This window comes from Schistocerca americana, chromosome 2 (genome assembly GCF_021461395.2).
Source record: "Schistocerca americana isolate TAMUIC-IGC-003095 chromosome 2, iqSchAmer2.1, whole genome shotgun sequence".
Lineage (NCBI taxonomy): Eukaryota > Metazoa > Arthropoda > Insecta > Orthoptera > Acrididae > Schistocerca > Schistocerca americana.
In genome coordinates, this window is record NC_060120.1 from 586,263,628 (window position 1) to 586,276,272 (window position 12,645).

A 12,645-nucleotide genomic window follows, 5' to 3' on the forward strand; every position below is an offset into this window, starting at 1 on the left:
TGGCCAGCTCCACTACTGCCCGCTTCCAAGTTCCACCCTGGCACCTTGGTGTTTGTAAAAGGATCTGGCCGGCAAACAACTTGGATTACAGGAACAATTATCCAGAAGTGGGACCAGAAAGTCTTCAGGATGCAGCTTCCAGACCAGGAGGTTCTGTGACATGCCAATCAACTTCGTCCCCAACTAGTTTCCCAACAATCTTTCTCTTTCCCCCTCTCCTCAGCAAACTTCGACGTTCCACATCCTGACTCGTAGAACATTCCTATTTTGTTGGTTATTTAATCTTTTTCTAATTGTCACCTCCCCCTGGCAATCTCTTATAGAGATCTGAATGAAGGACTAGTCTGGAATCTTTTGCCTACAAAGAGATCATCACGGCACTTTTCAATTACAGGCCACATGTCATGTGGATAAATATTATGTGTCATTAATACAGTGGTTTCTATCGCCTTCTGCATCCTCATTCTGTCGATCATTGCTGATTCTTCCTCTTTTTAGGGACAGAAACAGATTTCCTGTGCCTTGTCTCTCCAGCCACCTACCACTCCCCACATTCCCAGTATCTGGCCACAAAGGAGCACTCCTCTCATGACTCTGTAGCACCCAGGACTGGAGCAACTGAATTACATTCTTTCAAATGATAGAGCATAGCAATTAGTTATCTTTTTCTTGTAGGTTTTATTCAGCAACTCTAGATTTCAGCTAGTGCCTAGCCATTATCAATGCACCATTCCGTAGTATCAATGCATGTTCTAGTTCATTAGCCCCCTGTTGTTTGGGTTTCTGCCACAGTTCATTCAAGACTGCTCTACTAGCCTCAAAAAAAGGGGGCTAACATACTAGAACATGCATTGATGCTATGAAATGGAGCACTGATAATGGCTAGGCACTAGTCAAAATCTAGAGCTGCTGAATAAAGCCTCCAAGAAAAGGATGACTGATTGCAGTGCTCTATCATTTGAAAGTCGTATCGCAGTCATTCAGTGCACCCATGCTCCTAATGGAAGGTAACTTGATGAGTTATATTCTCTGTCAGGGTTGTGACTACCTCTCATCATGCCCTGAAATGAGGAATATCCCACCCACTATCCTTCCCACACCTCCCAGAATGGTATTCTGCCACCCACCAAACAAACATAATATCCTTGTCCATCCCTACTCTACCTCTGTTCCAAACCCCTTGCTTCATGGTTCAGAGCCCTAAACGAAAGACCTGTCCCATATATCCTCCCAACATCACCTATTCTAGTCTGGTCACATGGATCACCTATCTCATCAAAGTCGGGGATACCTGTGAAAGTGGTCATGTGATACATGAACTAAACTGCAACCACTCTGCTGCTTCTACATGGATATGACAAGCAACAGGTTGTCTCTCTACATTAACGGCCACCATCAAACTGTGGTCAAGAGACAACTGGACACCAGGTTGCTGGACATGCTGCCCAACGCAACATGCTTACCTTTAATGACTGCTAAAAGTCTCTGCCATCTGGATCCCTTCTGTCAGCACCAGCTTTTCTGGACTGCACAATTGGGAACTCTCCCCACAATTGTAGTGCTTCAAGAATTTTAGGGTAAATTCTAGAAACACTCGGCTCTCCACTGTCTTAAACACCTGATATTTTAATGATGAGGGTGAGAGAGCCTTTTTACTGCACCACACATATCTGTGTGTGCAGGAGGGACAGCTGTCACGAGAAGCCAGGAGATGCGCCAGACGAGTGGCCCTGACAAGTGGTAACCAGCCACGCTTTGGAATTTATATAAAAAAGTCAAAGAGTGTTTGTATAATGTTCCATTGTTTGTGGTGTCATGAGGATTGTTACATAGACAGATGAAGTGTGTATTGTATACAGACTCTTACTTCATGTCTTGGCTCTGCATGGGGCAGCACATATGTAATTGTATGGATGTTTTGTCGATTATGACATTTGTCTTGAAACCAATTGGCTTGCTGGAGCTTGCACAGAATAATTGTTACTTTGGGGATGAGAGTTGAAAATATATTGTTGTTGAACTGCAAAGATTCTACAAGTACATGATTTATTTCAAGAATAGAGAGTTGGTTAATATTATTCCCTTTAACCTGATACGGTCTTCGGAGAAGAATTAAACGGTGAGAGTGATGTAGCTGATGACCCAAAGGAGAGGATCGGTTGCACACACAACATATGAGTCAACTGGAAGAGACGTGTGTCATGCAACCCAACACAGCACTGTCTCTTGTCATCCAAGAAAGCGACAATGTATCCTACATCCCCTGTTCTCAACCATCACTAGTCACTGTCCTTCATCTACCTATCCCCTTCCCAGCTCTACCATTACACAGCCTTCTATTCCACAAACATACCCACTAGTCCTTTTCTTCTCCTCTACTCCTCTCCTTTTCTGCTCTCCTCCACCTCAATCCCCCCTCTCTCCTCACACACCCAACTGCACCTTGCAGCCTTACCCTGTCCCCACCATGTCTCTGTATGCTCCCACAAGCAACAGTGCACTCTCCTCTACCCCTATCCTACTACATCCCCCCCCCCCCTCCCTGCCCTAGCCGCCTCCTTACCCCCACCACCACAGATTGCTTCTCCATTGGGTGCAGTTACTCACAGTGCAGCCTCAGTGGCTAGAGGCAGTGGCCATGTGATGTATAAATTAGCTGTGCTTGCATAAATGTAAGTATGCACGTTTCCTACTTTAGAAGAAAACCTTTTGGCTAAAAGCTTAAATGTATAGCAGTCTTTTTGACAGTGTTATGAAAAGGGTATTTCCTGCTCATAATGCAGCAGAGAAGCTGAGTCACAGGTAGGCACAACAAAAGGACTGTCAAGCAAAGCTTTTGGCCAAACAGGTCTTCATCAGAATTTGACAAAACACACGTACATGTGCAAATGTAACTCACACACACATGACCAGCTGCCAAGGCCAGTCTGGGCTTGGCAGCCAGAGACTGTGGTCCTGCATGTGTGAGTTGTGTTTGTGGAGCACTGGTATGTTGATAGACACAATAACAAACACAAACACACACACAAATATTCAAGCTTTTGCAACCCCTGGTTGCTTCATCAGGAGTGAGGGAAGGAGAGGGAAAGACGAAAGGATGTGGGTTTTAAGGGAGAGGGTAAGGAGTCACTCCGATTCCGGGAGCAGAAAGACTTACCTTAAGACAGACAGACACACACACATATACATACATATATATATATCTGTGTGTGTGTGTGTGTGTGTGTGTGTGTGTGTGTGTGTGTGTGTTTTGTCCGATTCTAATGAAGGTTTGTTTGGCCAAAAGCTTTCTTTGACAGTCTTTTTGTTGTGCCCATATGCGACTCAGCTCTCTGCTATATGGTGAGTAGCAGCTATCCCTTTATAAAATTGTCATTATTCCATCCTGGATTTTCCATTGCAGTCTTTTTCTTGTTCCTGTCTGTGGCACCATCTATATGGTGAGAAGCCCAAGTGTATATACACAAATAATTAACATGTGCTAAAGAGTAAAATATTAATCCTCAGCAGGAATATAGTGCCCTGAATGCTTTATACAAACCTGGAATGTTGGTGATAAATAGAAATCTTGATCAATTGGAAATGGCATCTTGTAGTTCATATTATGTATCAGTTTATACCGCTTAGTCCGCACTGCCCTCATTGGATAATACATGGTGACTTCATGATGTGAATGACTTGCAAAAATGGGTCTGTCAGTTTCTGGTGGCTCTGGAGAAAACAAATATAATATATTTACATGAATAAATTTCATAACAATGGATGACTCTATGCAGGCTAAGTAACCGTGAGGAATATACAAAGTTGATAAAGATTTTTACACTTATCTCTCTTCTAACAGGAGACAAGGCTACAGGTAAATGCAGGATGGAAATATCTGTATCTGTAGAACAGAGTTTTATATTGTGAAATGAAGTAGGAGACTACAATCTATAATAAGAACTCATGTGATGTCCAGAAAGAGACAATTCACTATTCCACAATTTCTTTCAATACGAGGTCATTCCATCATCACTACATCTGAACTTGCTGTAAATTCTATATGAGAAGGAAACAGGGGTCTCTGCACTGAAGGAATATAAAAATAAGGTGCTGGTACAAGGTGAGTTAGCCTCACTTTAAAAACATTGAATAATATGAAAGAAGACCAAAATCAGTGCAATAAATGCTACAGAAATTAGGACAGATGCTCAACCACCACATCAGCCAAGGAACATGAATGCAATAAGTCACTAGCATATGCTCTAGACTTATTTAAGACTGGCAGCTCAAGAAATCAGTAATAATCTAGCTGATAATATTTGTATCATAAATAATATTTAAATTATTTGTTTGCCTTGATGCCTGATGATGAGCCCAAGTGGCTCAAAACATGTTGTTAATTAATTAATGTCATAAGATCAATAATCTTAAACATTGTGATTGGTTGTGGTACATACATCTATCTTTTATCCATTTATGATTACCATAAGTTACAGACTTTGCTTAGTTTAACAGATAAAAACTAACCTGCATGGAGAAGGGGCAGCAGTGATTGCCCAGTGAACTGTGAATGGCAAGAAATATAATTATTATTCTCATCACAATGGCTAACTCCAAACCAGTCAAGAATTGTTGGAGTTATATCCAACAGACTTGACATTTTATATGTAACTTCATTTTTTCTGTCTCCAGGATTTGGAGATCTGATCAGCAGTGGTTCTGCCATACCTGTGGAAATAAAGTAATATAGTATATTAAACTTGTTAATGACCCATACCTAGTGTTTGATTTGTAAAAAAGAGGGTTAGACATCTTAAAACATTATTTTAACACTTTTTTTTCTTCAGAGATACTGGTGCAGCATACTGGCACCTACCACCACAAATCAAGCACTGCCCATATCGATTACTATATGGCCTGTAACACTTAGTTATAAATAGTCAAACAGTGGAAAATCCAGGATGGAATGTAACAATATTATGAAAAGGAAAGTTGCTGCTCACCATATAGCGGAGATGCTGAGTTGCATATAGGCACAACAAAAGACTCTCACAATTAAAGCTTTCGGCCATTTGCCTGAGACTGCAGTCATGTGTGCGAAATTGTGACTCAGCATCTCCGCTTTATGGTGAGTGGCAACTTTCTTTTTCATAATGTTGTTGGTAATAAATAGGTTTTCTAACTATAGAAGTACAATACAGAAGTGCAACTATCAGTATTTATGTTTCATAAATACTGCAGCTCTCAAATACCTGGCACTTACACTTTACAAATGAAAAACACTCATAACCGTACAGATTCTTGTGCCTGTCACCATGCATAATACATAAAAGGTATTTTGTCTTCTTTACAAAATATCTCACTGTTGGTTCCAATGGCTATTCGTTACAGAAAATTTAACACAAATAATAAAATATAAAAAATAAAATGTAAAACCATAAACAATGTGATTTTGTACATGAAAATTAATGTAACCTGCTATATATTACGTCTCACTTTTTACAAATAACACTGATCAAGAATGAAAATATTTCAGTCTAAAAAATAGCTTATTCTTATTTATTTCCATTTGCTGCATTCAGACATTACCATAAAATGACTGATTAGCTCTTGCTTCGTAGATACAATGACATGCCATTTTTTTCCAGATTTACATTTTTAGTTTGCATAAATTTTTGAAAGTTCTCACACCCATTAAATGACAAAACACAATGTTCTCCAGATGTTTGTAGGGTATAAACGTTAGTAATGTTGTTGTGTCTGGGAATTTCATATTTTTGACATTGCAATTTCGGTTTTCTGGCACCTTTCAAGTGTAGAATTTGTTAAATTAAAATGCTATGAAAATGTGCCAATTCAGTGACTAAGTTTGGTTGCATTTGTGGTAAAATAACATCTTAAATGCAATCTGACACCTGTTGTAGAGATTGCCTATCAGCATTATTTTGATCTTAAGGCATGGGACGAAGATAAATCATGGTTCCACATATATGTTGCAACTCTTGTTCAGTTAAACTATGAGAATAGCTGAAAAATAATTAAAAAAAATGATCTATGGCTTTTGCAGTGCCTATGGCTTGGCAGTGTTCTAAAAACCATAGAGATAATTGCAGTTTCTGCTTGACTACACCTGTAAATGCAGGGTTGTCAATGAAGAAACTAGAAACAGTTCAATACCCTAATCTTCCATCCACTATTCAATCTATTCCACATTCAGCTAGTTTATTGGTTCCTTTCCCACCAAAAAATTATGGGCCTTATGTAGAAAATGAAGATAGTGTGGAATACGACGAATCCAACAAGACTTCCACATCCCATGAATCTTATTTTGATAAAAAAAATATGGTAAATTGAAAAGACTGAGTCAAGTGGAATTAAGTGCTTTCTTTTGAGACCTTGATTTGTTGAAGGAGAATGCAGAACTTCTAGGGTCAAGACTACAACAATGGAATATTTTCCAACTTGATGTCAGGGTCACAATATTGACATGTTCACAGGGACCTGATTCCCATTTTTCAGAAGAAAAACAATCTTGCTGTTTGCTGTGACATTAATGGCTTGATGAAATATTTGAATCTGAATCACGATTCAACTAATTGGAGGTTATCTAAAGACTCCTCCAAGCTTAGTTTAAAGCTATATTACTTCACAATGGCAACCATCTTCCTGCTATTCCTGCAGTTCACATGGAGAAGACTATCCCCAATATGACAGGCCTCAACCAATCAAATATGCTGATCACAGGTGGTAAATCTATGGTCATGAAAAAAAATCATCATCATACGCTTAGGAATGCAACTGTGATAGACCAAATTCTGTTGCATTCTTATGTATGTGGGGCAGTAAGGATATGAAACTACATTATACAGTGCCTGGCAAAAAAGTAATCAAATATTAATGTAACTTCATACACATACATACCATTGGTGGATATGCAAATGATTGGAGCTCCAATTATTTTTTACAGATAGAATGGCCATCAGAGTTTATTAATGTTGTTTGTGTTTAGTTGTTACTGGGTCTGGTGGGGGTGTAAGGAATACGAACAGTAGGAGATGTTTAGTGATCACTGTGGAAAACTGGGATATGCTGCATACTCATATGAGACAGAATTACCAACACCTGACAGAGTTTGTAAGGGACCTCACTGTGGGTTTCCATTTGGCCTGCTGGTTGAATCATGAAATATCCAGATTTGTGGGGATTTGGATAAGACAACATCCTGATGTTGGGCTGTATGGGAATGTGAAGGCAGGCGCACTTCATATCAAGGTTCCAGTCAACCGCATCTGACCACTATAAAGGAGAACTGCTCTATGTGGATGAAGCACATTGTAACCACTTCACATCTGTGCCTGCCATTTGAGAACAGTAACAGACTCTTTTGTTTTTATGAAGGGAGGAGCAATGTGCTGCAAATGAGATGCACAGTTAGCAGAGAATAGCTGTGCTTTTACTGAGGCTACTGAAACAAAATACAATAACACAGCTGTAGTATGTGGGCCCTTGGTCAGCCAACAGTGGTAGGAGCTTGAGGGCGAGCAGCAGTCAAGGTCCAAGATGGTGTCCAGTGAGATGGCATTCCTGCACAGTTGGAGACAGCATCCAGTGAGACAACAGTCCTGGGCTGTCAGAGTCAGCATCCAGTGAGATGGTGTACAGCAAGATGGCAATCCAGGACAGTTGGAGATGTATACAGTGAGATGGTGGTCATAGACGGTGGGAGATGCATTGAGGAGGATGACAGTCCTGGATGGATGAAGATGCATCCAGCAAAATAGTGGCCCTGGACAGCCAAAGATGATGTCCACCAAGTCATGAGCCCTGGATGATCAGCAGTGCTGAAGTCCATCAAGGTGAGAGCCCTGGACAATCATAAATGACATCCAGTCAGATGAGAGACCTGGATGATCGTAGATCACATCCATCAAGTGAGAGCCCTGGATGATCTGTGATCTTGAAGACAGGCCGGAGGTGAAGTCCAGCAAGGCAGCACAGAAGAGGCACTCAATGATGGCCTGATGACTCAGATATGGTGGTGTCTGGTCCTCCACCACCCAGGCAAGATACACTGTTAGCACACACCGAACACACTACCAGTTATCAGCCAGTTGTCCTAAATACCTGCCTGTTGAAAGAATACAACAAGCATGTAATCTCACAGATGGAAAGACATGGTTGTGATTGCAGCACTGTGTACAACAACATGCACAGTACCAGCAGCCCACCTGGGCACCGCCCAATGCTGTGATAAAAGCAGGAAGATTGATAAAAATCAGTCCAAGCTCTTTATATTGTTATCAGGCTGTCTGTATACATTCTCCCATGGTAGTGTTGCCTGCAGGTTGAGAATTTGGCAACCCACAGCCCATGCCTGTATGGTTGGTTGTAGCACATGTGACCTCCCCCATAAGAAGAGATGGCAAAGCCTGCTGTGAAGCCATGACTGCAGTGCTAGATGGCTGGAGTTGGCATCCAGTGAGATGTCAGTCCTGGGTGGTCAGAGATGACATCCAGTGAGATTGCAGTCCTAGATGGTCAAAGATGGTGTCTAGCAAGATGGCAGTTCTGGATGGTTGGAGACGGCATCTAGCAAGACAGTAGCCCTGAATGGTCTGAGTCAGTATCTAGCAAGACGGCAGTCCTGGATGGCCAGAGATGCTGTCTAGGAAGATAGTGGTCCTGGATGGTTGGAAACAGTGTCCAGTGAGATGGCAGTCCGAGACAGTCGCATATGTGTCCAGCGAGATGACAGCCATGGACTGTCGAAGATTGTGCCCAGTAAAGCAGGAGTCCTGGACATGATGGTGACAGCCAAAGAGACAACAGGTTTGGACAATCACAGATGACATCCAGTTAGGTGAGAGGCCAGGACAATCATAGATGACATACAGCAAGGTGAGAGCCCTGTGTGGTCAATGGCGAGCTGGAGGATGGGCCAGAGGTGAAGTCCTGCAATGTGGCATGGAGCAGGCACTTGATGATGGTCTGGTAACTTGGACATGACAATGATTGATCCTCAACCATCTCAGTGATAGACATGGTGAGCACACACTAAGCACATTGCTGAGGAGTGGCTGGGTGGTGTCCTAAATACCAACCTACGGAAGAATACAGGCCTGCATACAGCAGGCATGTCATCTCATGGATGGGAAGAGATGCCCACAATCCCATCTCTGTACACTGTGATATGCACACTGCCAATGGCACAGCTGGGCCCATTCAATGCTGTGGTGATAGCAAGAAGATTGGCTGAAAACAATCCGGGCTGTTCATATTGTTATGGAGCTGTCTGTGTACCATCTCTGTGGTAGCATTGCCTGCAGTTAGAGGATTTGGCAATCCATGGTCCACACCTGTATGGTTATTTGTTGCACAAGTGACCACTTGGGGCTACAATAGACTCCCTGCAACATAATGTGCCATCGCGCATCATTTGTCAGAGACTAGCAGCATCCGGACTAGGACATTATTGTCCCATGATTAGGCTGCTGTTATCATCACAGCACAAATGACTGTTTGGAGTGGTGCTGTGACAGGGAAGCATAGACTGCTGATGAACAGCACTGCACTGTGTTCAGCAATGAATTGCAGTTCTATGTATCCTGGAAGAACATCACCGGCTAGTATGGCAGTGACCGGGGAGCGGGCTGATTCATCTGAAGTTTTGGAGTTGCACAGCAGTGTTACTCCTGACATTATGTTGTCAGGAGCCATTGTATATGACTTCAGGTCAGGGTTGGAAGTGACTGATAGGATTCTGAAAGCACAATGATATGTAACATACATCCTGGTACTCATGTGTTACCTCTCTTGCAGCAGCATTGTTGTGATGTTTTTCAACAGGAAAATGCTCATCCACACATGGCAGGTCCTCTATGAACTGACTGTGTAATGCTGAGTTATTGCTGTGGCCCACACTATCCTCAGATCTGTCCCTGACAGAACATGGGTGGGACCATCTCAGACATCAACTGAGACCTCAGTTCAGACAACTTCACATCCAGACTATCAAAGACTAAAGTCAAGTCAGTGTAAGACGATCCCTCACAGATGTATGTTCAACAGGAAACTTACATGCAGTTCAATCATATGGATGTCTCACCTACTTCTCCTACTGAAATGAAGAAAATTATATATTCTCTCAAAAATAAAAGAAAGTCTGAATTCAATGGGATTTCCAACAGAATGCTAAAGACTTGTTCCCATATAATAAGCATTGAATTTTCTGAAATATGTAATGCATTACTAACTCAGGTCATTTTTCCACAGATATTGAAATACGCCATTGTTAAATCACTCTTATAAATCTGATTTGGAAAAATCTGATAGGAGATTTTGAGAAGTTCATGTATTCTAGAATAATATCCCACCTGAGCAAGAATAATATCCTCAGTAAACCACGGTTTGGATTTCAGAAGAGTTGCTCAACCAAGGATGCCATTTGCACATTCAGTTGCTACATTTTACAAGCACTAAGTGGCAAAATAGCACCAGTTGGTATTTTCCGTGACCTTTCTAACTCATTTGACTGTGTTGATCACAATATTGTCCTGGATAAACTGAGGCTGTATGGAATTTATTGTATAGAAAACCAAATAATAATTGCACATCTAACTACATCAATGCATATGTGAGTGTAGGCTTCATTGCCAAATTACAGTGTTATCTTCCCAGGTGATCAGCTGAATGGTGGCATTGTCTTGTTGCAATATCTCAATGAGTATCGTACTCATCATCTTCAGGTAAAGATGATGATGATGATGGCTCCTTCACTTGGTTGATCACCCAAGGAGATTTCATCATTAAAACAATACAGAAAGTTATACTTAATAATTCAACCAATGTAAGTTTCCAACTGGGGAGAAATCATTCTGGGGTTCCACAAGACTCAATCTTAGGTCAACTATTGTTTCTTATACATGTAAAAGACCTTCTGTCTAATACACAACAAGCAGAATTAGTTGTTTTTGTGTATAACACTAGTACTGCAATCTGTCTAAACATACACACAGCAACAGAAGAAATGGTAAATAATGTCCTTAAAAGCATTAGTGAATGGTTTTCTGTGAATACTGAATGATAATGATTTTCTGTGAATTGTCTCATTCTCAATTTCAAAAAGGCACAATGTATTCATTTCTGCACATCTAGTAGTACTACACTAATGTTAAGTGTAACACTTGGTGAAGAAATAACATCTAGGACGGAAATGTCATTTCTAGTGTACATATTGATGAGAACTTAAACTGGAAAAAAACACATTTTGGAACTCCTAAAACAACTTAGTTGAGCCACATTTGTACTTCGAACCATTGTAAATCTTGGGGAGAGACAAATCAGTAAGTTGACATATTTTGTGTATTCTCACTCAATAAAATTTTGTGGAATAATGTTCTGGAGTAACTCAACTTCAAGAGAGTGTTCATTGCTCAGAAATGTACTGTAAGAATAATACATGGTTCTCATCCATGAAATCTTGTACGTATCTGTTTAAGATCAGCATGTACCCATATTTGGATATGAAAGTGCAATGTGAATGTAAAATGACTTTTTCCGCACCATTACTATTAATTGTACAAATGATCCACAGAACATGACACTAACTAACTAAGATGTAGTGGACTTGGTGCACTAGCTTCATGTTCCTACCTCAACCAATCACGTAACACATTTCTGTAAACATTTCTGTGCCAATGTTTCAGTGTTGTCACAGCAATAGAGATTACTATTGTTTTCAGCTGCAGCCAGTAACAGTATGCAGCTGAAAGCTAGCAACAGCACTTCGTATAGCAACTTGACTATAATTACAAAAGTTGTGGGCCAGCTTATCTCAGGAAAGGATACTATGGCTTTATGACACCAATAGCAAACAAATCAGTGCATGCATCCATGCCCCAAGGGGTGTAACATCATATGGATAAGTGGCTCCCTCTGCAAAGTTCTATCTAAATTTGACTTGATACAGTAAACACTGAAATAACATCACACACTCTCTCAATTCATGAGGTTTTACTTCATTTTCTCTTCCCCTTCATGGATCATGGGGTCCCGGGTTGAATTCCCCACCAGGTTGGGGATTTTCTCTGGCCGTGGACTGGGTGTTTGTGATGTCCTCATCATTTCATCATCATCATCATCATCATCATCATTCATGACAGTGGCTAGATTGGACTGTGTACAAAAAGTTGGGCTGTGTAAAAATTTGGACCCTGCAGCTGAGTGCCCCACAAACCAAACAACATCACCATCATCATCATCATCATCTTCCCCTTCATTATGCTTCCATTCTTGTTTTTTATTTCTTTTTATTATTTTTTATATCTTGCTCCACTTATTGTAAAAAATTTGCACTAACAGTAACAGAGCTTTTGAATATATATAAATACTAAATTTCCAACTTACCAGGATCATACAGATTTGTGCGTCCACTTGGAAATGGAATTCCATTATCAGAAGAATATATAACAAGTGTATTGTCTTCAAAACCTGCATCTTTGAGTTCTTTCAATACTAGACCAACACCTATGCAGAAATTTTCCACATATTTTAGTAACTACAACAGCTTTTTCTGCAAAAAAGCTGCATTTTCATATATAAATATGTGAATGTTATTGATTAAAAAATATGATATCATACTACTCTTTGTTTCCAGAGTCACAC

At 40.6% G+C, this 12,645-nt stretch overlaps 1 protein-coding gene across 1 annotated transcript in view; it reads right to left on the minus strand.

Annotated features, from left to right (window-relative positions):
• Window positions 1–12,645, minus strand: part of LOC124594789 (N-sulphoglucosamine sulphohydrolase) — a 111,547-nt gene that overhangs the window by 36,643 nt on the left and 62,259 nt on the right. Inside the window, exons 6-8 of the mRNA XM_047133204.1 lie at window positions 12,388–12,507; window positions 4,510–4,710; window positions 3,542–3,711 (exon numbers count right to left, since the gene is read on the minus strand). Coding sequence (XP_046989160.1) covers window positions 3,542–3,711; window positions 4,510–4,710; window positions 12,388–12,507 — 491 coding nt within the window. The remainder of the gene's footprint in view (window positions 1–3,541; window positions 3,712–4,509; window positions 4,711–12,387; window positions 12,508–12,645) is intronic.